The sequence below is a fragment of the Xenopus laevis genome, chromosome 9_10L (assembly GCF_017654675.1).
Source record: "Xenopus laevis strain J_2021 chromosome 9_10L, Xenopus_laevis_v10.1, whole genome shotgun sequence".
NCBI lineage: Eukaryota > Metazoa > Chordata > Amphibia > Anura > Pipidae > Xenopus > Xenopus laevis.
The window spans coordinates 22774237-22802021 of record NC_054387.1 but is presented as its reverse complement, the minus strand read 5'-3'; the positions used below and the strand labels follow the sequence as shown (position 1 = coordinate 22802021).

Below are 27785 nucleotides of genomic sequence, written 5' to 3'. Positions count from 1 at the left end.
AAAGCCCCAAATCACTGGCACCACTCACTAGTTGGCTTGCTGCTTGGTTTCATGAGAAAAGAGGACAGCAACCTAGATTATAAAACAGCTAGGAGGTGCTGTATTGCCAAAATGTAGTGTTTTGGAAGAAGAATGTAATTGCTAGAATATCGGGTTCTGGTGATGAAATGGTTTTTAAAAATGCTACAAGTGCTGAAAGGAACTAATTGTGTATTAAAACAGCTTTGCTCTCATTAGCCAAGCACAGGAAATCCCATTTGGGCATATTGTAAAAATGTTTCCTAGGGGTAACCCTTTATGAAACCCCAGCAATTTCTTGAGTGTGGCAGCATTAGTCACCTTTAGCCACTGAGCCTTGAATGTAAGTTCCCTAAAAGCCACTATTACAATTGACCACTGCCTGTGGGCCTCCAGTCAGACAGCCTTGAGTTAGAGTAGCATACCCCTACAATTAATTTGCTGAGCTCTTTATAATCTGTGAAAATCTCCAACCATAAGGATTCAGATCCCTCATTTTCCATCATTACGTCTTCCTTTGTATTGGCTTTTAAATCTTGCTTAACAAACATACATATACCTCCTCCTTTTCTATTGCCTCTGTCTCTCTGCAAAAAAGTTTAGCCTCATATATTTACTGACAAGTCATGTGACTAATTTCTGGGGCGCTGTGCCAATGAGGCGTGTTGAGAAACTAGCCTCATACAGCAGTATCCCACTGGTTACCAGGAGTGGGAAAATGCTGCTCCTGGTACCTTTAAGAGACACATTTCCGGTTTTCAAACCAGAAATTTGGCACTTCTAGTGCAGAGAGTACAATTGTGTTTCTCTGCGCTAGTATCATAGACCCCCCATGGTCCCCCTCTGGCGCCAAAAAGGTGAGCAGGCTTGTCCTCAACTTTTCACCTCTTACTTTGTTTTTCATACTTAGTTGTACAAAGACCACTGTGTCTCCAAAATGCTACTCCTCTTAAAAGCCTTTTTAGTTTTTAATACATTCTAATATTTTTCCTGACAATCTGGTCACAAGACCAAAACTAATGCTATTTATTTAAAGTGAATGAGATTTTTAGTGCCCCTTTTAAGAGCAATCAATATGGTTTATACATTTGAAAAAATGGTTTAGCACAGTACACCTTACTTGTACATAGGACACATTTCTTTCACGCCTTTCAGGAGACGCTTCTAGAAGACAAGGGTAGATAATGGAAGACATGGATATGTTTATTAGAAAGAAGTACAACATAGACTTGTGGCACCTCATTTATTTTTGCATTATCATCTTTGTTTTTACAACAGCTACTCTGACTCCAACTAAAACATTGCTCCAAAGCCTACATCCCATTTCCCTTGCAGAAGTACTGAAAAAAGTATTAGCATCTTCCACTTCATCTCATGAATCCACCACATTCTCAATAAAGTAATACTTGCCTGCATTTCCCTAGAGCCAGCTGGAGGATCTTAATAGAACTTGATAATTTTCTGAAAGAAATTAAAGTTTTCCATCCTGAGGAAGAGTGGGGGATAGAGCATATTTTCTCTGGATGCCAGAGCAGCTGACACATCACACGTTCTGTTGCCTCCTGTGAAAACCAGCTGTGGAAGAATGACAATTGAGAGTTCTACAGAGTCTGCCAGCCTGCTGAAACCACTCAGTCCTCTTGCTCATGCCAAAAAGTACCACCTCCCGCTGCTGCTGCTGCAAAAAAAAACAGATGGCTTCCAATACAATTAGGGCCAAAAACAGGCATTGTTCTACAGCTAAAGAAGCGTAAGAAGGGAAGAAATTTAATGGGGTAGATAGGGAAATGAATATTGGTAGGTATTCCTCTGTGTTTGCTTTTAACAAACAATAGCACCAAGGAGAAAATGACAGGGCTTGGAGAAAAGTAATTTATTGATTTCAGAAAAATGCCAGTTTATGTTCTGGAAAAAAAAAGATTGGGTGCCCCTGAGGAAGTGCATCTGTTCTGTATATGAGTAGGTTGCATTCAGGGTACATTTTGGATAAAAATTCCTTCCTGACTCCTTCGGACTAGTCCCTGGATCAACTTGTGCTATGAGCTATTTTCCATAACCCTGTATTCCCTCACTTGCTAAAAAGCCATCAAACCCCGTTTTAAAGCTATCTAATGTATCAACCTGATTCAGCGAAAGAATTCCACATCTCGCACTGTAAAAAATCCCTTCCGAATATTTAGGCGGAACCTCTTTTCTTCTAATCGGAATGGTTGACCTCATGTCAGCTGGTACGACCTACTGGGAAATAAAGAGATTATAGAAAAATAAGAGAATAAGAGAAATAAAGAGAGATTATTATATGATCCCCTTATATATTTATGCATAGTTATCATATCCTGAGAGGTGAAGGAGCAGCCCGAGTGGGCCCCAGGCTCCCAGTCCAATGATGTAGACTTTTATAGTTATATAACATTAAACTGACTTTGAAACTGCCTTTTGGTTCCCTGACTATGGAAGGTTCTGGTCCAGGAGATATTCATGAATCCTATAGAGCCTAAAATTTCCAAAACTGTCAGAGTAACCTAATTATTTGCTGCTGTTAGAACTGGTGAACATCTACAGTATTAGTATGGTCAAGGGGGTCTTAAGCATTGGGTGATTAGTTTGTTTAGCCCATGGGCCTGAGATAGAGTCCTGCAGCAGGTCGGGTACCCACAGATAACCCGCAAAAAAAAGGCAGGTACCTTGCGGGTAAGGGTAGGATTTTCTGGTGTGGGTATAGATGTAGGTCTGCGGGTTGCGGGTCTCATCTAAATGTATTATCTTATGTTATATTGTCTATATTTTACTCCTTTTAAAATTTTACAAAACCTTTTTCTTTCCCGTCCACTTTTGATGATGTCACGTCCAGTTTGCAGCAACAGCACTTCCTGTTCAATGGTGGTCGGCGGGTTGCGTATTGTGTTGTGGATAAGGCAGTTGCGGGTTGGGTCAGGTAGTGGATCAAAGTGGGTAAATATGCGGGTTGCAGTTCTGGTCACAGGCTGCGGGTTGCAGGGTCGGATATGGGTCTCATAAATTGGTCTGAGATCAGATGATAATGGGTGCCTATACAGGCTTGTCAGAAGAAGACTGCAAAAATCACACTGATGTGGTCCGTATACGGCGGCCTATGTAAGGCATTATTCAAAAGGCTATTGCCAGAGAGTCAAAAAGTAATGGAGTGTTAAGCCTATCATTAGTTTGTAGCATGTTTCATAACAACTTGGCAAAACAAAGCAGATTTTACAGATTTTTGTGTCTGGGTGACAGGTCCACTTTAGGATCCTGATTGCAGTGTTATCCTAAGCATATAACAAGTGATATACATTTTCAGTGCAGTGACTAAGTAATACTGGCTTTAATTAGGTGCATCTATATGCCACACAGTAAACAAAATATATCTTTTTGTTTCAAAGTTCAATGAAGGAGTATTTTGTCCGACATTACTATGACACTTTGTAACTGTACTATGCAATGGAATATCCAGTATATGGTTGCAGCCTACAAAAGCACAATAAACTGTTACTCATCTTCCTGTATTAAATAATATACAATCCCTACTTATAAACATACAAGATATTGTAAGGTTGTTTGGTCATTTTCAACTCAATTCATGCACCTTTTCTAGTTGTAGTATTGCCAAAAAGGATTACATTTCTTGGCAAGTGTTTATTTTCAAGGATAACAATCTGACAGTTAGGAAAATCTTACTGCTTGATTACAGCATCCTCATGGCTCAGAATATCCAATGTTTCAGTTGTACAGTTTGGTCCTCCATGTATGTCGGCCACAGTTTCACATATCAGGTCAAGGAAATGGATCTCTCCCTGGACACCATGATAAAAGAGACAGTAATGTCCACATACCAGCTCCAAATGAGAAAGGGATAAATCAACTTTGATAGGAAAATAATATAAAGGCAATTCTTTTCAATATTTGTTTATTAGACAGCAGCTAAAACCGCATTGCCCAAAGGCTTAGCAAATTTCTGAATGGTGCAGTAACAGAATTTATATTAATATATAGTGTGATATGTAATTGTTTTGCTGTCCAGCAGTTTTGCCAGCTTCATCTGTTTTTATCAGAGCTATAAAGGACACCTACGTTTTGAATCAGATTTGCTTTTTAGTGGTATAACGGAACAGTTTTTTGAACTTTGTTCTCTCCTGTTCTTCTCAGGTACATGATAACGTCTCTTGACCGGTCTCATGCTGGATATTATCGCTGCATTGTACGTAATCGGATGGGTGCATTGATGCAAAGGAAGACTGAGGTTCAAGTAGCATGTAAGTATCTTCTAACACTGTTCCCAAGGCTCAAGATCACTATGCTATTTTACAGTGATTGTGATTCATGTTGGTCCATACCCAAGTGGAGCTTACAATCCTTATCACACAACAATTTCATAACTAACAAACCTGGAGGACCCCCTAAGAGACTAAGTGCAAATATACAACCTAGTGCTTAGGTTAAAAATTTAACTCAAGACCCCAGCCGTGGCACCCACTTAGTCATCATGCTGTCCCAAAGATTCTTACTGTATGCTCCTCATCTGAGCAATAATCCTAACAAACGCAGAAGGTCCTCCAGGGCTATCTTTACTGACATCATTGCAAGTCTCACACTGATTGGCAGATGCAGACAGGGCAATTTGTTGACACCCAACAACTAGTGATTAATTGCTGATGGAAGAATACCCCATTTGATATAAGAGTTACATTTTGTATATACCAAGCCTTTGAATTAAAACCATTTTTTCACTCAATAATTGTAAAATATATTCTAAATTACATATAGGGCTGAATTACATCCTCAAGTACAGTTACTTGCAATTTCCCCTGCAGTCAGTTATCCATAAAACCACTTTCACTTTATATATTCATTCCTGATACAGCTTATATGTCTATGTTGCTTGTGCTCATAAATCTTTGCAAATCACCAGGTAAATATGATTTATAAATATCCAGACACTACTGAGATACTAAAGCATTGTATAGAATAATCAGAATTCAGAAATCATTGGGATTCCAGCAGAATCTGCTGATATGTAGGGTCTGGGAATGGTAGTAATTTCTCTGGCTGTGGAATTGGCAGGACGCTCCTCTGTTGACAGCAGGATATTATCTGGAAATTAATGCTTTCTTGTCCTTCAATTTAAACTGGACCTCCATTCTTACGCTTCTTCAGATTACATGGCTGTTGGTAACACCAGGGAACTATCAACATTGGCTCCTAAATGAGTCTATTAAGATGCATCTAGCTCAGTGTTACACAGCAAGCTCTCAGCATGATCACTCCACTCATGCACCTCTCATCTATACTAGTAACGGAACCCAGTGTATATTAGACCCACAGAATTATATTGCTGATATTATTGTGGAATAGGAAGAGGGATATTAATAAAAGCATTTTATCCCTGTGTGCACAGTTGACTATGACTACTATATTATTGCAATATGCCATATATAAAAGACGCGCTCAGAAAATGTATTGTCTTTATCAAAGGGTGTTGTCTCAACGTTTACACAAATTAGGCACACTGAATAACAAAGTGTGGGAGGATTACCAAACCTAACAAATAAAGGGAGAATCCCTATACATTTTCTGTTAATAAGAGGCACTTATGCCTCACATTCCACTGCATTGTTGTATATAGTATGAGGGTATGGCTATATTGGCATAGAATTGTCATTAGAAGTTTTGTTTACTATATACAGTGGTTTTTTCCATCATGTTTGGATGGCTGTGACCAATGGTCTAAGCAGGGCCGCCATCCAAGGCCTCGCGGTCCTAGCGTGTAACCCCCTGCAATCGCAGCGCAGGAATGGTGAGTTGCTACTGCGGCTGGACAGCATGCCGCCCTTAAAACGTCGCCACCCTAGGCCCGGGCCTCGCCACAAATCCAGTCCTGGGTCTAAGAATACATGCAACTGGGCCCACTTGGTTAATTGACACAATGAAAGACCCGAAGTGTTATTTTAATATACAATTATCATTAGGTCAACTCTCATGTCCATTACCTCTCAAATAGCACAGCTCTTCCGTAGTGAGGTATCAGGTTAGGAGGTTGAGAGGGGCCCAGCAATTGTGTTTTTTAACGTTACATTTTTTTATATTGTCATATATTGCACTGCTGTTTTATATTGTTTTTATATATTTATATTATATTATTTTTTATATTTTTATATAATCTGCACTCACTGTCACTTATGTAAATAATATGGTTTATCTTGCACTACATCTGCTCTGCTGCTATGCTTAATTTAAAACTTTTCTTAGAATTCTTATACATCCTTTTGTACTTAGTTGTAGTATTTAACTAGTATGTTGAATTTTGCACAGTCTAAAAAAGTGGATCATTATGCATTTCACTGCATGTTATACCTGTATAACTATGCATGTGAAAAATAAAGAATCTTATCTTATCTTTGGCAATACCTCAAGTGCCATGCCATGTACGTTGCACCATCCCTATACTTTCAAAAAGCTATTACACCTCCTGATATCCATTTGTTCTAAATGTATTACTCCAATTTATTAGTCCAAGCTACTGATTTTCATGTATGGGCAGGTTAGTCTGAAATACAATCAGCACTAGACACCTTGTACCCCACAACAACAATGTAGTGCAGTTAATATGAGGAGAAAATGCTGGGGGTGTGTGATTGATTCATCCATTGAATTACAGATGCTTTTAAAATTCAGGAAGAGGATCTGCTATACGAAAAGCTGTTATCGAGAAAGCGCCGAATTACGGAAGGGCTGTCTCCCTTTGACTCCATTTTATCCAAATAATCCAAACTTTTAAAAACTATTTCTTTTTTCTCTCTAATAATAAAACAGTACCTTGCACTTGATCCAAACAAAGAATTAATTAATTGGAAGCAAAACCAGCCTATTGGAGTTATTTAATGTTTACATGATTTTCTAGTAGACAATGTATGAAGAGCCAAATTATGGAAAGATCCATTATCCAGAAAACCCCAGGTCCTGAGCATACTGGATAACAGGTCCCATACCTGTACATGTAAAAATAGGGCTGCATACAAATAACCAGCATAGCACGACCCTTGAGTGCGTTCCCAGGGAATTGAGGTGTGCAGTGGATATGTACGTTCTTCTTAGTGACGGACTCAGGGCGGGAGCACATGGGTCACACCGCCGACTGGGTAAGACCTTTAACAGAGAAGACAGTATTGAATTTTGTATTGAATGGGAGGTGTAATAGCTCCATTTTACAAGTGCCGGGTCAGGGGCTAATTGCACCCGGGCCATTGAATGGGAACGGTGAGTGGCCCGTGCTTACATATAGATATTTAGTAATATACTATTACTGCAAGTTGGCTTGATTGATTTACGTTGAACCCCTAGTACAGCGCTGGATACTTTTGTGTTGGGCAGAAGGACTTGACCCACAAACGGTGGAGTGAGGTCGGCCCAAAGCTGCCCGATCACTTGTTCCACAGGTATTGGGTTGGCCCGCACATAACTCAATACTTGCTTAGATTTGCAAAGCAATAAGTCTGTGAAGTTCATCCAGTTCATGGTATATCTATGTAATAAGTCAAATCAACAGGACTTGCTGTATTTTTTCTCTTTCTCAAGAGAAAAGAAATACAGCAAGTCCCGTTGATTTGACTTATTACTATAGATATGCAAACAATAACTTTTGTGCTCAGCATCTCTTAGATATACAGTAGATGTCAGCTTGCTTTATTCAATAAGAGAATACATATAAAGAATGTATTGTTCTTTAAAATTAAGTAAATTCTTTGTATGGCTTTTTTAATGAGTCTGCAACCCTGGTTTTATGTATCCCTGGTTTATGAAGATAAGTAAATCTTCAATTCTAGCACAAAGAATGCAAGAAGTCTCTGGGAGATAAACCATTGCCTTTTGATTAAATTGAACGAAGTTTATAGAAAAAAATGCATGAATGTTGACGAGCATCCTGTGTAATGGTACTAGGACAAATTATTAGGCCTTAATTTCTATAGGGACAATTAATTTCTTGTAGAGGTATGTAGGGACAAGATATACAGAAGGGGAAAATGACTGGACTATAAAAAAATTAAGTAAATGTAAATACAATGGCACCATGTCTGCTTTTCCTTGGAGATCCTCCATTCTAGAATCAGGAGATGGGGTTTAATATTCTTTCAATAACTGTCATGGCACATTGGCACAGCATCTATTTTTCTAGTTGACCCAGTGAGGAATTATGCCAGAGAGCTGCTTCATGGCCGTTGCAGCTTCGAGAGGTTATTTCTCAAACTAGGGTGTTAGATGTTTGTTTTTATCACCTCTCAGAAAGACATATGAATGCATATGAATCAGCTCTGTGCAGAAAGGAACATCAACCCAGGCTCTTCAAGTGCCCTGAAATTAATCTTGACAAGTAGAACTGGAACAGAGGTATGTATGTATAACTTTATTTGTAAAGTGCTGTTAAAGAGCAGCAGTGCTGTACAGTGCATTATATATATATATATATATATATATATATATATATATATATATATATATATATATATTGTAACGTCACTCGTCCAAACGGTGCCGTCTCGGGGGGTTTAGGTAGATTGCAGGGATCGGATTGGTCTCAGAAAACCACAGTTCACACTCAGCATTGAGTTTTAGGCTGACTGCAATCAGCTTTATTCACACATAACCGGCACACAGGAGCATATTGGAAAACAAAACATAAAAAGAAATCCTAGCCTGTCCGGCTCTAAATAACATACAGTCGCTCCCTCTCTATACAATAGAGAGGATCTAGCATCCAACTCTACAAAAAACAGTTGTTTGTTTGGTTACTCACTGTGTCCGGCTCTCCCCTTACTGCATGCAGGCAGTTCCCCAGGAAGAGAGAGAGAGAGTAACTCTGAGACACACTGTTTAAAGGGGTTTCCCCCTGAAGTCTAACGAGGCCACTAATTAGCCAGGCTTCACCAAAACCTGGATAGCCTGGTGAATGGAAGTCCCACCCGCTCACTTCCATTCACTCCAGGGCCCTTTTTACCGGCTTTTCCAAAAGCCAAATGCAGTGAAAGAACACTCTTTCACTGCTGACATACTTTCCCTGGAGCTTAGTATATATAAGAGAGAAATCTGGGAGAAATATAAACACCTTCCACCTCTAATCCAGCATTTCTCTCACACACCCTCCCCCTCTGTTTCGACGTAGGGGTCGGAACACAATTAGCCTCAAGACAGTGTACCCGGGATAAGGCATCTGCATTTCCCAGCTGGGACCCCGGTCTATGCTCCACTGTGAAATTGTAGTTCTGAAGGGCCAGGAACCATCTTGTCACCCTTCTATTCTTTTCACGATTTTCACACATCCATTTAAGGGGGGCGTGGTCAGTAATTAATGTAAACTGGCGGCCTAACAGATAGTATCTAAGCTCCTCCAGAGCCCACTTCACTGCTAAGCATTCCTTCTCTACTGTAGCATAGTTTCTCTCATGGATGTTCAGCTTTTTACTCAGGAAAACTATAGGATGCTCTGCACCTTCTCTGATTTGGGATAGTACTGCTCCGACCCCCACATCGGATGCATCAGTCTGTACAATAAATGTCTGTGTGAAGTCTGGGGTTATCAGTACTGGTTGGCTACATAAGGCTTTTTTCAGGGTCTGAAAGGCCTGCTCTGCCTCAGAGTTCCACTTGATCATTATGGACTTGGTCCCTTTTGTAAGGTCAGTCAGAGGGACAGCTATAGTAGCAAAGTTAGCTATGAACCGTCTATAGTAACCAGTGATCCCCAAAAAAGCTCGAACCTGTTTTTTTGTGACTGGTCTAGGCCATTCTTGAATGGCCTGCACCTTGTTAAGCTGAGGCTTAACTAGCCCTCTACCAATGTTATACCCCAAATACTTGGCTTCTTCCAGGCCTATGCTACATTTTTTTGGGTTAGCCGTCAAACCGGCCATTCGTATGGAATCAAGCGCGGCCTGTACCCTAGGTAGATGGGATTGCCAATCCGAGCTATGGATAACGACGTCATCAAGGTACGCTGCTGCGTAGTGCCTATGGGGCCTTAAGATTTGGTCCATGGTACGTTGGAAGGTTGCCGGGGCTCCATGTAACCCAAACGGCAACACTACATACTGGAACAGACCTTCAGGAGTACTAAAAGCAGTTTTCTCTTTGGCTTGATCCGTCAGGGGAATCTGCCAATAGCCCTTGGTCAAATCTAAGGTTGTCAGGTATCTAGCCGTCCCTAATCTCTCAATTAACTCGTCCACACGAGGCATAGGGTAGGCATCAAATTTGGAGACCGTATTTAATTTTCGAAAGTCGTTACAGAAGCGCCAGCTCCCATCCGGTTTAGGTATTATAACAATGGGACTGGACCACTCGCTATGCGACTCCTCAATGACTCCCAACTCTAACATCTTTTTAACTTCCTGAGATATGGCTTCTCGTCTAGCTTCAGGCACCCTATAAGCTTTTACGTTAACCTTTACCCCAGGTTCAGTTATGATGTCATGCTTTACCAAAGAGGTTCGTCCAGGTTTCTCAGAAAAAACATCCCTATTCTGGGTTACAAAGGTCTGTACTTCTTTCCTCTGAGTGTCTGACAAGGAGTCTGATACGTTAACCTCTGGCACTAAGGGTTCTGCCCTTAGAGATGAAGTAGGTTTGGTGAACAATGACATTCTTTCTTTCCAGGGTTTTATAAGATTGACATGGTAAATTTGCTCGGATTTTCTTTTACCTGGTTGGCGAACCTTATAATTTACTTCACCAATCTTTTCAAGGATCTCAAAGGGTCCTTGCCACTTTGCCAAAAATTTGCTTTCTACCGTGGGTATTAACACAAGTACACGATCACCAGGGGAAAAATTGCGTACTCTGGCACCCCTATTATACACCCTCTGTTGAGCTTCTTGCGCCTGCTCCATGTGCTCTCTTACTATGGGCATCACCGCGGTGATCCTGTCCTGCATTTGGCATACATGCTCAATGACACTTTTAAAGGGGGTGGGTTGTCCCTCCCAAGTCTCCTTTGCTATGTCCAACAAGCCCCTAGGGTGCCTACCATATAGCAACTCAAACGGTGAGTATCCCGTAGAGGATTGAGGGACCTCCCTTATGGCAAACATCAAATAGGGTAACAGGTAATCCCAATTTTTCCCATCCTTGTCTACCACCTTCTTAAGCATATTTTTGAGCGTTTTATTGAACCTTTCCACTAATCCATCAGTCTGGGGGTGGTATACTGAAGTGCGAAGTTGGACTACTTTAAACAGCTTGCACAGATCCTTCATGACCCGGGACATAAACGGGGTGCCTTGGTCAGTGAGTATTTCCTTTGGGATTCCTACCCTGCTAAAGACATGTACCAACTCTCTAGCAATGGATTTAGAGGAGGTATTACGTAGAGGAATGGCCTCGGGGTATCGGGTAGCATAATCCATAATTACTAATATATGTTGGTGTCCCCGTGCAGAATTTACTATTGGGCCCACCAAATCCATGGCTATCCTCTCAAATGGTGTCTCTATCACAGGGAGAGGGACCAAAGGGCTCCGAAAATGCGGCTTAGGAACCGAATACTGACAGTCTGGACAGGAACTACAGTATTGCTCGACTTCACCATGTATTCCTGGCCAGAAAAACCGTTGCAAAATTCACTCTTTGGTCTTCTCTACACCTAAATGTCCGCCCATCACATGTTTATGTGCGAGGTCAAGTACCATACGCCGGTATGGTTTTGGGACAACCAGCTGCTCTACCCGGTCATTTCCCTTTTCTACTACCTGATATAGTAGGTCATTTTGGAGGGCTAAGTAGGGACAAGAGGGTCTAGAGTCAGAATCTATAGATTTCCCATCTATCATTTTTACATTGGCCCTTGCTCTAGACAGTGTGGGATCCTTTAACTGCTCTGAAGCAAAATTATCCCTCCTAATCTCCAAGTCAGGCATGTCATTGTCTTCCTCCAACGGGTCTACCTCATCAGATTCCCCTGCTAATACAGAAAAGGGAAAATCTGTCGTAACCTCACCCTCCGGTACACCCTCAGACACTTTATTACCGGAATCAGGGCGGCTTCCCTTTGAGTAGGATTGGTCCATAACCTTGTCAGTTTCCCACAATTTCCAGAAATGGGGGAAGTTCCTCCCCAAAATTATGTCATGTGGTAAAGTGGGAACCAACCCTACGGGGTACCTTAATGTCCCGTAGGCAGTTTTGATTTCCACTTCAGCCATAGCATACTCGCGAGTATCCCCATGAATACATGTGACCCCTACCGTCTCAGGCCCATACTGAGGCGTTTCAATCAACAAAGATTTCATCAGGGTAACCTGGCTACCAGAATCTAATAATGCATTTACTAGCTTTCCTTCCACAACAACATCACACAGGTACTTATCCTTCCCTGTCTTTGGAAGGGCAGTACATACAACCTGAGCATACATTGACGTACGTCTCTTTGTTAAGGCAGTATCACACTGCATAGGTTCATCAGTTAGGCTGCAGTCGGCAGCAACGTGTCCCAGCATATGGCACCGGTAACACCGCACCAAGTCTTTATTGGGTCCTCTGCGAGGAGGGGTCCCTCCTGGCACATTTTGGTAGTCTCTGGGTCTAGTGCCTGTAGATTCTCCACGTTGGAGCATGCTCTTATCGGTCGTAGGTCCCTTTTTCCATGCAGGGAGTTTGCTGGATATGCCAGGAAGTTTCCCTTTGGGAGCTAGGGTGTGCTTCACTTGTTGAAAACTGAGTAGCTCTTCGGCAGAAAGGTACCTCTCTACCATTTCCACAAGCTGGTCTGCAGTTGTTGGGTCTGCATGGCTTACCCATTTGCGCAAAGGTGGAGGCAGAGACCTAAGGTACCGGTCCATCACTATCCGCTCCACGATCTGTGGCCCTGTTAGGGTCTCCGGCTGCAACCACTTTTTAGTTAGATGAATTAGGTCATGCATCTGGGAGCGTGGAGGCTTTTCTGCCATAAACATCCACTGATGAACACGCTGGGCACGGACCGAGAGGGTGACCCCCAGCCGGGCCAAAATCTCAGCTTTTAGTTTGTCATAATCTTTAGCGGCAACATGATCCAGATCAAAATAGGCTTTTTGTGGTTCCCCAGAGAGAAAAGGTGCCACCAGGCCTGCCCACTGCTCTTTAGGCCAGTCCTCTCGCTCTGCTGTCCTCTCAAATGTGGAAAGGTAAGCTTCAACATCATCACTTGTTGTCAGCTTTTGAAGATAGTAGCTAGCCCGTATAGCAGTTGGTTTAGCAGTTTCTGTAGGGGGTGCTGCAGCACTCCTTGCAGCTAGCTGCTGCACTACCTCTTTGAGGAGCTCCCGGTCTTGTCGTTGCTCCTCTCGGTTTGCGATCAGCTGTTGCTGCTGGACTCTGGTGGCCTCTTGCTGAGCAGCCGTAGCCTGTATCAGGGCCTTGAGAACGTCGTCCATAATGCCTTGCAGCAAAACACTTTATAATGCACAGCTGGAACTGGGTTTCTGGCCCTTTAAATCTTCAAAAAAAAAAAACCAAACAAAAAAAAAAAAATCCTCCACCATATGTTAACGTCACTCGTCCAAACGGTGCCGTCTCAGGGGGTTTAGGTAGATTGCAGGGATCGGATTGGTCTCAGAAAACCACAGTTCACACTCAGCATTGAGTTTTAGGCTGAGCGCAATCAGCTTTATTCACACATAACCGGCACACAGGAGCATATTGGAAAACAAAAGATAAAAAGAAATCCTAGCCTGTCCGGCTCTAAATAACATACAGTCGCTCCCTCTTTATACAATAGAGAGGATCTAGCATCCAACTCTACAAAAAACAGTTGTTTGTTTGGTTACTCACTGTGTCCGGCTCTCCCCTTACTGCATGCAGGCAGTTCCCCAGGAAGAGAGAGAGAGAGTAACTCTGAGACACACTGTTTAAAGGGGTTTCCCCCTGAAGTCTAACGAGGCCACTAATTAGCCAGGCTTCACCAAAACCTGGATAGCCTGGTGAATGGAAGTCCCACCCGCTCACTTCCATTCACTCCAGGGCCCTTTTTACCGGCTTTTCCAAAAGCCAAATGCAGTGAAAGAACACTCTTTCACTGCTGACATACTTTCCCTGGAGCTTAGTATATATAAGAGAGAAATCTGGGAGAAATATAAACACCTTCCACCTCTAATCCAGCATTTCTCTCACAATATATATATACTGTATATATATATACACAAATACAAGAGGTCCACAGCACTCAACCCATTATCAATATAATTAAAACAGAGACATTTTCTGCTAGTGAAAAATGCCTTACCCTTTAAACAAAACAGGAATTGTTTGTCCATATATCGCAATATATTTTAGCTGGCCAACTACGTCAAAGTCATCCCATATCTAGCCAGTCCTATGCTCAATTTTCATCTGATTCATTAAGAATTCTATTGCTTCATTATACATTTTACAAAGGGACTAAGATTTACCTGCAACTTACTAGCTGCTTTCAAAGTAAAACTCCCCAACTTGGCTGCCCAGTGGGATCACCTGACTATAGCTGGGAAGGGTGGGGGCTACAACATGGAGCTCGTCACTGCTCCTTTAAAACTATAACAAACAAGGAAAAATTGTGCTCACCACTAATTTTTAAAACCATTAGGCGGGGCTGCACTGAGGCTGTGACCACAAAATACATATAGACAAATACAAGTTGGCCATCTTAAATATATTGCAATATATGGACTAACAATCCCTGTTTTGTTTAAAGGGTAAGGCATTTTTCAGTAGCAGTATGCACAAAATGTCTCTGTCTTAAATATATTGATAATGGGTTGAGTGCAGAGGACCTCTTGTATTTGTCTATATGCATTTTGTGGTCACAGACTCATTGCACAAATCACATAATAAATATATACAGAATCATATCAGGACAAAGAGCTTAATTGCTATGTGGTAAGAGACATAGTGGAAAGGAGGTCCCTTACAGAGCTTACAGTCTAAGTAGATTGGAGGCTAACATACAGGCACAAATTGGAGATGAAAAAGTGCACAAGGTAAGGCATAGTCAGTAGGCACAGGACTAGGCTAATGTTCTAGTGCTCCAAAAGGTAGGCTCTTAGTTTTTTCTTAAGGAGATTGAGAGAGGATTCCTTACGGAGGAATTCAGGGATGGAAAGAAAGAAGGGTTTTGAGCCGAGAGGCAGTGGATGTGGATGGTGCGAAGAGAAGGTGGCTCTGAGAAGAGCGGAGAAGAATGACCAGGAACATATAGCGAGACAAGAGAAGAAATGTAGTGAGGAGCAGAGGAGTGAAGGTCTTTTTGTTAGTAGAAGGGTTTTATATGCTATCCTTTGCTTGAGCAGGTTCTCTTTTAGGAGAGAGCAGAAGGATCCTGGTAGCAGAGTTTAAGATTGATTGGAGGGGAAAGAGATGGGAGTCAGGAAGACCGGTTAGGAGGAGATTGCAATTGTCTAAACTGGATAAGATAAGGGCATGGACTAGTGTTTTGGCTCTTGTTTGTGAAAGAAAGGGGCGTATCTTGGCTATATTACAGAGGAAGAAATGACAGGTTTTGTCAGTATTATCAATATGATTAGAGAAGGACTGGTCAAAGATGACCCCAAGCAGCTTGCTGAGTTAACTGGGTTATTGGTCATGCCATCAATAGTAACGGTGAAAGGAAGAGAAGGGCTCAGGTTTGGGTGGAAAAACCATGAACTGAGTCTTGGCCAAGTTGAGCTTCAGGTGGTGTTGGTTCATCCAGGAAGTGATGGCTACTAAGCAGTCTTTATCTGGGTTTGAACATCAGTGGTTAGTGAGGGAGTTCAGTCCAGTCCAGTCCAGGGAGTTCACAGACGACATCTTCTTCCACGTGATCTTCTTCCTGCTTTGACCGGCGCATGCGCAGTAGGAGCATTTCGCCGGTACGATGTACTGCACATGCGCCAAAAGTAAAGCTTGTTGTTTGTCATTAACTGGGTTAACTGCCACTACTTCTAGAATTTGCCATTTAATTTGGGATACGTATTTTCAAAGAAATGTTTTGCTACCATTGTCTCTTTTTCACTTTGTTTAAAATTCCTTATTACACTTTTGTGTTCATTATGTCTAGTTTTAAATGCCCTAGAGGTTTGGCCAACATAGCCAAAGCCACAGGGACACTTAAGGAGGTAAATTACCCCTAGTGTTACAATTTGCAAAACAACGATTAATCCTTTCCCCTTTGCTTGTGGGTACAAACCTCCCCTTTTATGATCCCATTGCAATGACTACAGTTTAAGGATGGGAATGTTCCCACCCTTTCTGTCAGTTTTATTTTGGTGTCAACTCTTCTAATGTCAGCTTTAGTTAAGTGTTCCCCTATGCTCTTGCCTTTCTTGTATGAGAATAGTTGGACCTTAGTAAATCATTTTCCAAAAATCTTATCGTTTTGTAAAATGGGCCAATTTTTCCTTATCACCTTTTAAATGTAGTTACTATGTGGGCTATATGTTGTAACACAGGGGATACCCAAACTTTTTTGGTTATCATTTAATAGTGATTAAGTTACATAGATGTAAAAGACCTCTATACCTCAATACCCCATAATGAAGGGATTGAGTGCACCAGGGAATATCTATTAAACGAGGATCTTCCAACACACAAAGCCAATTTTGTCTGTGATTGCCCTGAACTGGTGTTAAATGGAATTATTTTAGGTTTGATACTGATTTTTATTTACAAATCCAAGGGACCAGTATGGGTGCGAACATGGCTCCGGCCTATGCTAATATATTTATGCACAAATTCGAACATACACATATTTTGGAAAACATCCGTTATAAAAAACATATTGCACTCTGGAAATGGTATGTGGGTGATATGTTCTTAATGTGGACAGGTCCCTTGGAAGAGCTGTCAGATTGTATATAACCAATTTTTATGTGATTTAAAATGGACATTGTGTTTCAAACACCACAAAATGGACATTAATATGGGACTTAATTGGACAGAGTATCAAGCCTCATTTAGGATTTCCATTGGACTTGGGGAATCATGGGAGTTTTTGGGTGTGTCTACTAAGGCTTTAGATATGTTAGCCAACACTGTGGGATTATCCTGATGAAGCGAGGGTGAATGCAAGAAACCCCCCCTGAAACTTTGATGCACGGGTGGTAAAGAATAAAGGGGGTAAGTTCCCCACCTGCAAAATAACATGGTGTTCATGCGACTCTCTTCCTATGTTCCTTATACTGCTAAACAGAGCCTGGACTTGGTTCCATACCCTAATTGCAACCAGAATGTTTGTATAATAGAGCTTTGTGCATTTAATACACTAACGAGGCTGGAAAAATTTTCTAATTTCATATGAACATGCTTAATAAACTTGCACTATTGCATCTTTCAGTCATAGTAAAATTGTTTCCCCCACCGAAGGAAACAATACGATTTTGTCCACAAAACGCTCCTGCCAAGTGTCATGTTTGGTCAGACATATGCCCATTATGAAAAAGTCTTCCAGCTTGCTCATTATGTGCAATTATGCATCATGAGATCATTGGATTGCTGCCCTGCTCCTATGTGTCACACAATCAGTTAATAAACAAGCTAGAACACTACTCATTATTTACATGGTTATGGCAACTAAAGGTGGCCATACACATAGAGATCCGCTTGTTTGGCGATTTATCTCCCCTATGTGCCCTCAAGTTGGGCAATATCGGGCTGATCCGATTGAATCATAATGTATGGCATATGGGCAGTTGGATTGCGGGACCTTATCAACAAACAGGTGTGGTCTGCCATCCAACGGGACTTTTATCCCTGCCCGATAGACAGCTGCCCGACTTCCGGCCAGATATCGATTGAGGAAGCCTGTCGGAGGGCGCCACACACGGGCCAATAAGCTGCCGACTCCGTCTGTTGGCAGCTTTTATCGGCCTATGTATGGCCAGCTTAAGATGCCTGAGCCGGGGCTACCTCTCAATACATGGGGCATGGCATTCACTTGGAGCATTTTCTGGCCCAAATAGCATTGTTTCCTCATCTGGAGTATGGGATCTATTAGCCTGGTGTGGAACCACTTTTACCATAATAAGTGCCCTTTAAGGTCTGAATATGATCTAAAACAGTCTATTACAGGTGTATGCAGATGATTAAATCCTTGTTGCTGTGTGTAGAGACAGACATGCAAGCAATATACAGGCCTTTAATCAGAATATTTTTTTTTATTTTAAAGTCATATGAAAAAGTTTGGGAACCCCTCTTAATTCTTTGGAGTTTTGTTTTAGCAATTTCCTTTTAATATATAACATGCCTTACGGAAACAGTAGTATTTCAGCAGTGATATAAAGTTTATTGGATTATCAGAAAATATGCAATATGCATCATAACAAAATTAGACAGGTGCATAAATTAGGGAACCCCAACAGAGATATTACATCAATACTTAGTTGAGCCTCCTTTTGCAAATGCAAGAGCCTCTAGAAGCCTCCTACAGCCTTTGACGAGTGTCTAGATTCTGGATGGCGGTATTTTTGACCATTCCTCCATACAATATTTCTCCAGTTCAGTTAAATTTGATGGCTGCCAAACATGGACAGATATTGGGTTGAATTCATCCAATCCTCGACTTTAACAAGGGCCCCAGTCCCTGAACTAGCCACACAGCCCCACAGCATGATGAAACCTCCACCAAATTGACAGTAGGTAGCAGGTGTTTTTCTTGGAATGCGGTGTTCTTCCACCATGCAAAGTACTTTTTGTTATGACCAAATAAATCAATTTTTGTCTCATCAGTCCAAAGCACTTTTTTCCAAAATGACTGTGGCTTGTCTAACTGAGCTTTTGCATACAACAAGCGACTCTGTTTGTGGCGTGAGTGCAGAAGGGGCTTCTTTCTCATCACCTGCCATACAGATGGTCTTTGTGCAAATTGTGCTAAATTGTAGAACGATATACAGATACACCATCTGCAGCAAGATGTTCTTGCAGGTCTTTGGAGGTGATCTTTGGGTTGTCTGTAACCATTCTCACAATCCTCCGCATATGCTGCTCCTGTATGGGTTTTACAGCAACTTTGCCTGTGGCCTTCCATTTTCTAATTTCATTCCTTACAGTTGAAACTGACAGTTTAAACGTCTGAGATAGCTTTTAGTAGCCTCCTCCTAAACAATGATACGGAACAATCTTTGTTTTCAGATCTTTTGAGAGTTGCTTTGAGGATCTCATGCTGTCACTGTACTGTACATTTTCTCATGACATGATTGGACACACCTGCCTATGAAGTTCAAGGCTTAATGAACTAATCCAACCAATTTGGTGTTGCCAGTTATCAATATTGAGCAGTTACATGCCTTCAAATTAGCAAAATTACAAGGGTACCCACATTTTTGCACAGCCAGTTTTTTACATTTGATTTAATTTCATTCAACTGAATACTGCTTCGCTAAAAATCTTTGTTCAGAAAACACCCGGTACTCAGATGTTCCTGGGAAATGAAGACATACCACTGTTATCTTTTTTGTTGAAAGTGGAGTAAATTATTATGCTGGCTGAGAGGGGTTCCCAAACTTTTTCAAATGACTGTATCTATTGTGCATGGCTGCAGCATATGTTGGTGCTTAATAAATCCAGATTATTATTATTATTATTAATAATTAAAATAATATTTATATTTCTATACTTTTTATGTAACGTAAGATGTTCTTAACAAACATATTAAACATATCAGTGAAAAAGACATCATGCTTGAGGGGTTTTCTTTTTTATAGTATATATATATATATATATATATATATATATATATATATATATATTTTATATATATATATATATATATATATATATATATATATATATATATATATATATATATATATATATACACCAAATATTGGCCAACCGAGCCCACCCCAACTTTCTTAATACATAATACTGTACATCAACTAATAGTCTGGGACTAGTCAGTAATGCATTCCAATTGCCATTTTAGAATTTCACAGGGAATAGGTCACATTATTATTTACACCAGAATGGGTATACACTTACAGTATGTTGGTCTTTTATTCATATTTCAGATATGGGTATCTTTGAAGATGGCGATACTTCTCTGTTTGTTTCTCATGGAGATGCGGCGGTGATCAATGCTCCCAACATTGCCAGCTTCCCCCAACCCCAGGTGACATGGTTCAGGGACGGCAGAAAGATCCCACCCAGCAATCGTATGTGAGTGAAAAGTTATTGTGTGAATGTACCTTTACAATTTTACTGTGTTCAGACTGTCAGCTGATCTACAAGTGGGGATGATCAGTACTGTTGAGTAGCTCATTGTTTACCAACACACAACACAGCCAACCTGGGGGAAAAGAAGAGTGCTGTATTCATCACAATCTTATATCTATGCCTGGAGACATGTTAGCTTTTCTGTATTTATAGGTAGGCTCCTGGTTTTGGCCACCCTTCCCAATGGCCCATAATAGCAGCCAAGTCTCCTGCTTTTTAATTTCTCCCAGAAGGAAAATAATACCTTACTTTGGCAATGCTGAAACAATGAGGGATATGGTGTTTTCCAGATACAGGGTCTTTTTGTAATTTGGATCTCCATACTTTAGCTTAACATTATTTATACATTAAACCCAATAGGATTGTTTTTCCTCTAATAATGATTAGATATATTAGTTGGGATCAAGTAAAATACACTGTTTTATTATTACAGAGAAAACTAATTTTTAAAATGTTTTAATTTATTCATTAAAATGGAGTAAATGTTGGCCTTCCCGTAATTCTTTTTCTGGATAATGGGTTTTCTGGCAATTCTGAGATTTCTAGATAGTAGGTTTGCGGATAACAGATCCCTATTTCAAGTGTGTACTAAAAACTGCATGAACACAACTTTAAATAATCACCTGGGGATGTAACCCCCCACCTCCACTTTTAAAGTCCATAAGTGCTGCTAAAAAACCAAGTGAAAACATATTTTTAAATATGAAAATATTATGATTCATAGGTATTGCCTTCAAGTGGCCTACCTGATAAAAGGAACCAATGATGTACCAATTACTATAAACCAGTAAGCTGCCCATTCATAACTTTACAAATAGCATTAGGAACATGTGTAAACTCTTACCCAAATATAATTGTAAAAGAAAAAAAAATTCTTACCCAAATGCTAATATAATGACTAGGGTAGTTTTCAATATCTGTATAAAGCCCTCTTCTGCTACTGCATAAGACCTAACACTCATTTAGTTGAGTGTGGCGCTACAGGAGTCCTGTGCCTCCGCTATTTGGGAAAGCAGGTACACTTGAAATTTGTTTGTCTCCACCCAAGGTCAGGATAGGCTGATCTGTAATACCCCTCCCTGGGAACTTCTCTGATTCCTCAATACACATACACAGTGGAAGGGTTGATGGATTATTTTGGCAGAACACTATACCTTCAAATTATAGTGATACAGATAGCCTGCCAGCCAGGACTCGCAACTTCACTGAATTAATGCAGCTGATGATCTCTGAACTGCTGAGGGGAATCCCCCACTTATGTGTCAGTTGCTTTAAAGTCCTGAGAAGGACTCCCTTTTGTTTTTCTGTGCCCTGAGAAGAGCATGCTTTGCTCTTCAGAGCCCTGACAAGGACCCCCTTTCCTTCCGCACCCTAATGAGAGTGTGCTTTTCTGCCACTGGGGTTCCCTACTAACTTATACACACAGAAACAATAGGAGCATGCACACTTTGCTTGTACTCTGCTGCTTCTCTCTCCCAGTGGCCCTTTCTCCAGGGTTGTCAGGTCTAATTTTCAAAATCAGCTACAAGACCAGTCAAAAACTAGCCAAGAGGCACTTCAAAAGTAGCCCAAAAATAGCATGTGCAGTGAAAAAAAGTTTAAAAAAATAAATGAATATATATGAAAACATGTCTTTTTAAATTTTTCCATGAAGCAAAATGGGTCAGATTCGCCTGTCAACAGGACCTTAACTACAGATGGGGGCCCCGGAGGTATAGGGGTCCCATAAGGCCTTATTACATATACAATTTCAATAAATATTGGTAAAACAGGTCAACCTATAGACATTTTGGTGGCCAAAAAATCTAAATTGTCTGATTTTGAGTAATTTCACAGGAAAATGCAAGAATGATTAAGAGTGACAGAAGACTGGGGTACAGAGCCCAAAATCTGGGAACTCCCAAAGTCTACACAAGTCAGTCCCATTGCATGCTGGGTATTGTAGTCTTACATTAAACTTACATTAAACTTGCCAGTTGGAAAATTGAAAACAAAAACTACATTACCCAACATGCATTGGGATATGCAGGCTTGGCACATTAGCGCAAGAAAACACTTTGGCTGGTTTCCAAAGTACAAACCAGCCAAAGGCCCAAAAAGTTACCCCAAATCTGTTCCTTGGCTAGCTTGTATTTATAAAACCCGCCTTGGCTTTAAATTAGTAGCCAATTTGGCTGGAAACCCACCAACCTGGTAACCATGCCTTTGTCTCTCCCAGCAGCACATCCTCTCTCCCTCTTCCTTCCTGTCAGCTCACAGAGCATGGGGCTTCTCACCCTCCCCCTCCTTGCACAGAAAAATACAGAGGAGAGACAAATGTACACAGCTATCCTACATGTAATACATCAATAATTACAATAATCCTTTAGACCCATGGGTATGAGTATATGCAATTTCTTAGTCCACATGGCCTCATGTAAAAGTACTTTATTAACCCCTCAGTTTTAGGTTATTTTACCTATTCAAGAACTAGCCATTTCAGTTGTTTCTGGTTGTGGCCACAAATAGCAAAGCGTCTTGACACTGGTGTGTCCTGCCTTGTAATTCCTGATGTTACCTCTGTGTTCTTTTATGTATTCTTTCACTTATCTGCCAGTTTGTCCTAAAAAGGCTAGCCCGCAAGGACATTTCAACATGCAAATTGCATTTTCAGTATCATACCTTGAAAATTCTTTTAAAAGTATTATATTGCCTTTGCTGGGGTGACAAACCTTCTCCCCCTTAATTATGGATCAGCAGTAGTGATGAGTGTATTTTTTCACCAGCCATGGATTTGCGGGAAATTTTTTCACGAAACTGCTGTGAAAATTTGCTGCAGAAAAATTTGCAGTGACAAAAGAGTCGCCAAGACAAAAAAAGTCACCATAAGAGAAAAAACACCCATTGACTTTAATACGTTTGGACAAAAAAGTTGCCATAAGACAAAACTACCATTGACTAATGCATTTGGATTAAAAGGTTGCCATAAGAATAAAAACTCCCATTGACTTTTGAACTGCGGAAAAAAATTTCTGCAGAAAAATTTGCAGTGACAAAAAAGTCACCATAAGAGGAAAAAACAAAATAGCAAAAAGTTGTGTTTTCTCCAAAAGTAAAGAGAAAAATTAAGATAAAAAAATCAAAATAATTTATTAGGAAATACTGGGGCACGAAACACGTTAGGCGGTCATCTATATGACCTCATAAATTATTTGAATTTTTTATCTTAATTTTGGTCTTTACTTTTGAAGAAAACTCAAAGCTTTTTGCTGTTTTGGATTTTTGCACCCATGGACTCGGGTGAACTGTGAGTATTTTTTCTCCCTTCATTAATTATTTTTTGGTACTTTCTTTCTGATTAATAATGGTATAGTTACTGGCACTGCACACCAATTTCCTTAATATTTGGATATAAGAGAAAAACACCCATTGACTTTAATGCTTTGGACAAAAAAGTCACAGAGACAAAATAAGTTGCTGCAAGAAAAAACTCCCATTGACTTTAATGCATTTGGATTGATGCCCATTGACTTGCGTACATGACTTTTCATCACTAATGAGCAGCATATGCAATTTCAATGTGCAATTTCAATGTTTTTTGAGGTTATGTCTGAAGCACAAAGAACATTCCTGAGGTTTTAACATCTAAGGGCACATTTACTAAGGGTCGAAGTGAATTCGAAGTGAATTTTCGAATTCAAAAACATAGAAATTTCGAAGTAATTTTTGGATACTTTGACCATCGAATAGGCCAAATTCTACTTAAATTCGAAGTAAAAAACTTCGACTTCGAAAATCGAAGTTCTGTCTCTTTAAAAAAGTTCGACTTCGACACTTCGCCATCTTAAACCTGCCAAATTGCTGTTTAGCCTATAACCTGAGTATAAATCTTGAGTGTTTGGGCAAGTTTTGAGAAACCAAAGGATTTTTTGTAAAATCATACAAATCGAACGATTTAATCGTACGATTTTAAAAATCCTTTGACTTCGACTTTGAATGTCGAACTACCCTATTCGATGGTCGAATTTTGAAGTTTTTTGCACTTTGAAATTTAACACTTGATAAATCTGCCCCCTAGTGTAACAACATAAGGGTAATGGGTTAAACAGTTTACCATGTTTCTTGTCCTCTTGTAATATAGGCTATTGGTTTTTTTATTATTTGTTCATTTGTTTATTCTGTTTACCATACTTTGATACAAATAAAATTCTTTGTAAGCTTTTCCGCTTATCTTTGGACCTCTAAGAAGTTAAACTCTGTTGATTTTACTTACTTGATCTTGGATTTGTAAGAGTTTACTCTTGATTGGTGCAACATTGTTTCCTTTTATCAGGTAGGCCCTTTGTGGGCAGTACCTATGTTATCATGTTTAAAAATATGTTTTTACTTGGTTTTTAGTAGCACTTATGGACTCTTGTAAAAGTTGACTTTGGTATATATGGATTTTTGCTCCTTGGTTGCACTTTTGGACTCTGTGCTCAGGCCTTTTGGTCAAGTGTATAAACCTAGTGTGAAGGATTATAAATCCCATACCTGTTCTTGTCAACCTTGGGTGTAAATGCATGCGACTAGGTTGTTGTCAAAAATCTTCCTGAAATCAGCATTCTGAGGTTGATGTCTCAGGTGAATAACCCTTGTATGTTAAAGGGGTTGTTCACTGGTGTCATAACTTTTGTATGATGTAGAGAGTGATATTCTGATCTCAGCTTCAGCTCCGCTGTGTGTGACCGCACACAGGCTAATCAAATTTAAATCAATTGAGCAGGGATGCTGAGCAGATCTGATTCTCTCAGCCTGTAAATATACTCAGGCTTACAACAGCCTGTGTGCACATAGTCTTAGCCTCAATTAGCTTGTACAGTAAAGGAGATATTGATATATACAGACACACACAGAGTACGCACTTGTGAATTTTAGTTCACTTGCTTCTATGAACAATAACTCTAGAGCCTTAATAAATTATACAATGAGGGGAAGAAATAGTGATTTCTGACACCCATACCTATTACCCTTCCAAAAAGCAGGTTTCCTGAAGTCTGGAGAAGATTTGAGCATTGTAGAGATCAAACTGAAGTTAGAAATCGTTTGCATTGCTAAAGGTGCTCTATGAGAATAGCACCCAAGCAGGATCAATCCTGCTTTGCTATTATATGACTTGGATAGTATTGAAGTACAATGAGAAGGGTAGAAACTATAACTACCTGAGAGCAATTCTTTTGTGTAGTGCTGACTTCTTCTCAAAACTCAGAATAGGACACAAAACTCTGAGATAACTGCCTCCACACAAATATTACAGCTAAAAATATATTTGTTGGTTCAAGAATAAAATTTTAAACGGTAGAGTGAATTATTTGCAATGTAAACTGAGTAATTTAGAAATAAAAAGTAAACCATAAAAATGTAGCTCTTGTGGCAAGAGCCCATGAGGAAAACCCCACATAAATGTTCTTACGGTGTTCTAAATTATAAACCTGTTGTGGATTGTATAGAACTCCCTAATCACTATGTAAACAAGAAGGGGTTTATTTGGGTATTAAAAGTTAATCGCTTAAGTTGCATGTATGAAGCATGCAACAGCTGTGATTTTTACCAATTTTTTCTTCAATCATTTTTTATAGTCAAATTGAGGTACCGGTAATTGTTGCCTGTGATTTCTGTGATGTTTCCTGAAATCTAAACTTAAAGAAGTACTTGGAGAAAGCAAATATTTCCATAGAAGGTTTAATCAATGTGGACTTTGCTAATAAGTGCAAGCTGTATTCTGTCGCCCCATCCCATCCACCTCCCTGCTACATTACACAAGCCATATTTGTTATTTTAATAAACATCATGTTACAGTTGACATTCTGAGCAGAGTTTGCATTCCTTCTAGTATATCTCAGTCTGTCACACACCAAGCTAATCCTTCCAGAGAATGGGTGGTGCTAATGAATCAGTCACACAGTCAGTCTTATCTCTCTAATTGCAGAGAATTATTATCCAGATGATCTGTCAGTAGGTCCCCAATGTGAGAGCCTGAGCCAGGAGATATCTGTGAGGAGAGATGCCAAAAGGGCATGCTGTGGTTTATGAGAGGGCACCAAGCTTAGAGACATGAAAGCTTAGATATCCCATTCCATCCAATAGATTCCCTGCCATTATAGTGATATTCTATTTCAGGAAACCTGGAATGATTAGCCCTGTGTGTCAAGCCGTTGCCAGTTCATGGCAGATGCAGGCAAATTCTCAGTTGTACTTCATGTTTTATTTCTCTTTTGGTAGAAATCCCAACCCTCATAAAATCCCTGCAGCATATCAGGGCAGGGCGTGCATTATATATGAGTGTACAAGGTGACTGTGAATTAGGTATGAATTACAGTCTCCCATTGCTTCTGTACTGAGTATGATGAATAACAGCAGCAAAATTGAGACTGCTTATTCCCATCATCCCATCTATATCTTAACCGCTGCATGTGACATTTTACATTGGCCTCTTTGCTTTGATTACAGCACAACATTTCTCTTTACACAGGGATACTAATGGCTTGTGCAGAACTGAATTGAAATAAAGGCAGTGGAATATTCATTATTATTTGAAGTACACCCATGGGGTTGCAGATTTTCTAAAACTGCTTTCTACAATGCGTTTTCCATAAATAGAAATATTGGCAGATTTGATGTAGCATTTTCCAAAGCCAGTATCCATTTCCATGCAGGAATTGGACCCCATACTCCTGAGTTTTACCTTTTTAGTAAATGCACAATTGCAAACCTTATCTTCTAGGTCCAGTATAGAGCACAGATACAGCTCACTGCCTCAGGGCAGGGATGTGTGCAAAAATTTGTACTCTGCACCCTGGCATCAATGACCAGTGAAGTGATGATGTGAAGTGATCTGGAACACTTGAAGAAGAAGTTCTTTAACCTTGCAGAAGGCTTGACCTACATGGCTAGTAGCTCTTTTACTAAAATAAAGTAATATTTCAGCACTTGAAAAAAGTATGAGAAACCTTAAATTATGTAAAGAATCCATTTCAGCCTCAGAGTTCTGTGCTTTATAATAATTTGTCTCCATTACAATATGCAGCCTATTCATGTAGTACTCAAGTTTTGTTGTTGTTGACAACATTAAATTCATATACTTACAGGTCAGGAGCTGATAATACTGTAACTCTCAAGCCAATGAATAATTTAAAGCTGTAATATTTTGATTTGTTTTTTTCTTTCTCAGAGCTATCACCAAGAACAATACATTAGTGATTTTATCCAGTGTGGCTCCAGATACTGGGCGCTACTATGTGCAGGCTGTCAATGATAAGAACGGTGACAACAAAACTAGCCAGCCCATCACTATAACTGTGGAGAGTAAGTAAAAAGCTCAGCATGAACATCTTTGATCACTATCTGACCTTGGTTCTTTCTGGCCCGTTTAAAATAAATGTTGTAGAAAAACTATGGAAGGAATATTGCCTCTTGCATTGTGTAGTGCTGGATTGAAAGCTGTGTAGCTGAGTAATCAGTCATAAAGATACTACTTGGCATATCAGCATGCATTCCAACTCTGTGAGCCTCCAGCTAGATCTGGGATTTGTTGTTTTTTTCCCCAA

At 40.1% G+C, this 27785-nt stretch overlaps 1 protein-coding gene across 1 annotated transcript in view; it reads left to right on the top strand.

Annotated features, from left to right (window-relative positions):
• Window positions 1-27529, top strand: part of sdk2.L (sidekick cell adhesion molecule 2 L homeolog) — a gene marked incomplete at its 3' end in the record, with an annotated part of 338143 nt that extends 310614 nt beyond the window's left edge. Inside the window, 3 exon segments of the mRNA NM_001097930.1 lie at window positions 4180-4286; window positions 20016-20163; window positions 27410-27529. Coding sequence (NP_001091399.1) covers window positions 4180-4286; window positions 20016-20163; window positions 27410-27529 — 375 coding nt within the window.
• Window positions 27530-27785: the final 256 nt, after the last annotated feature.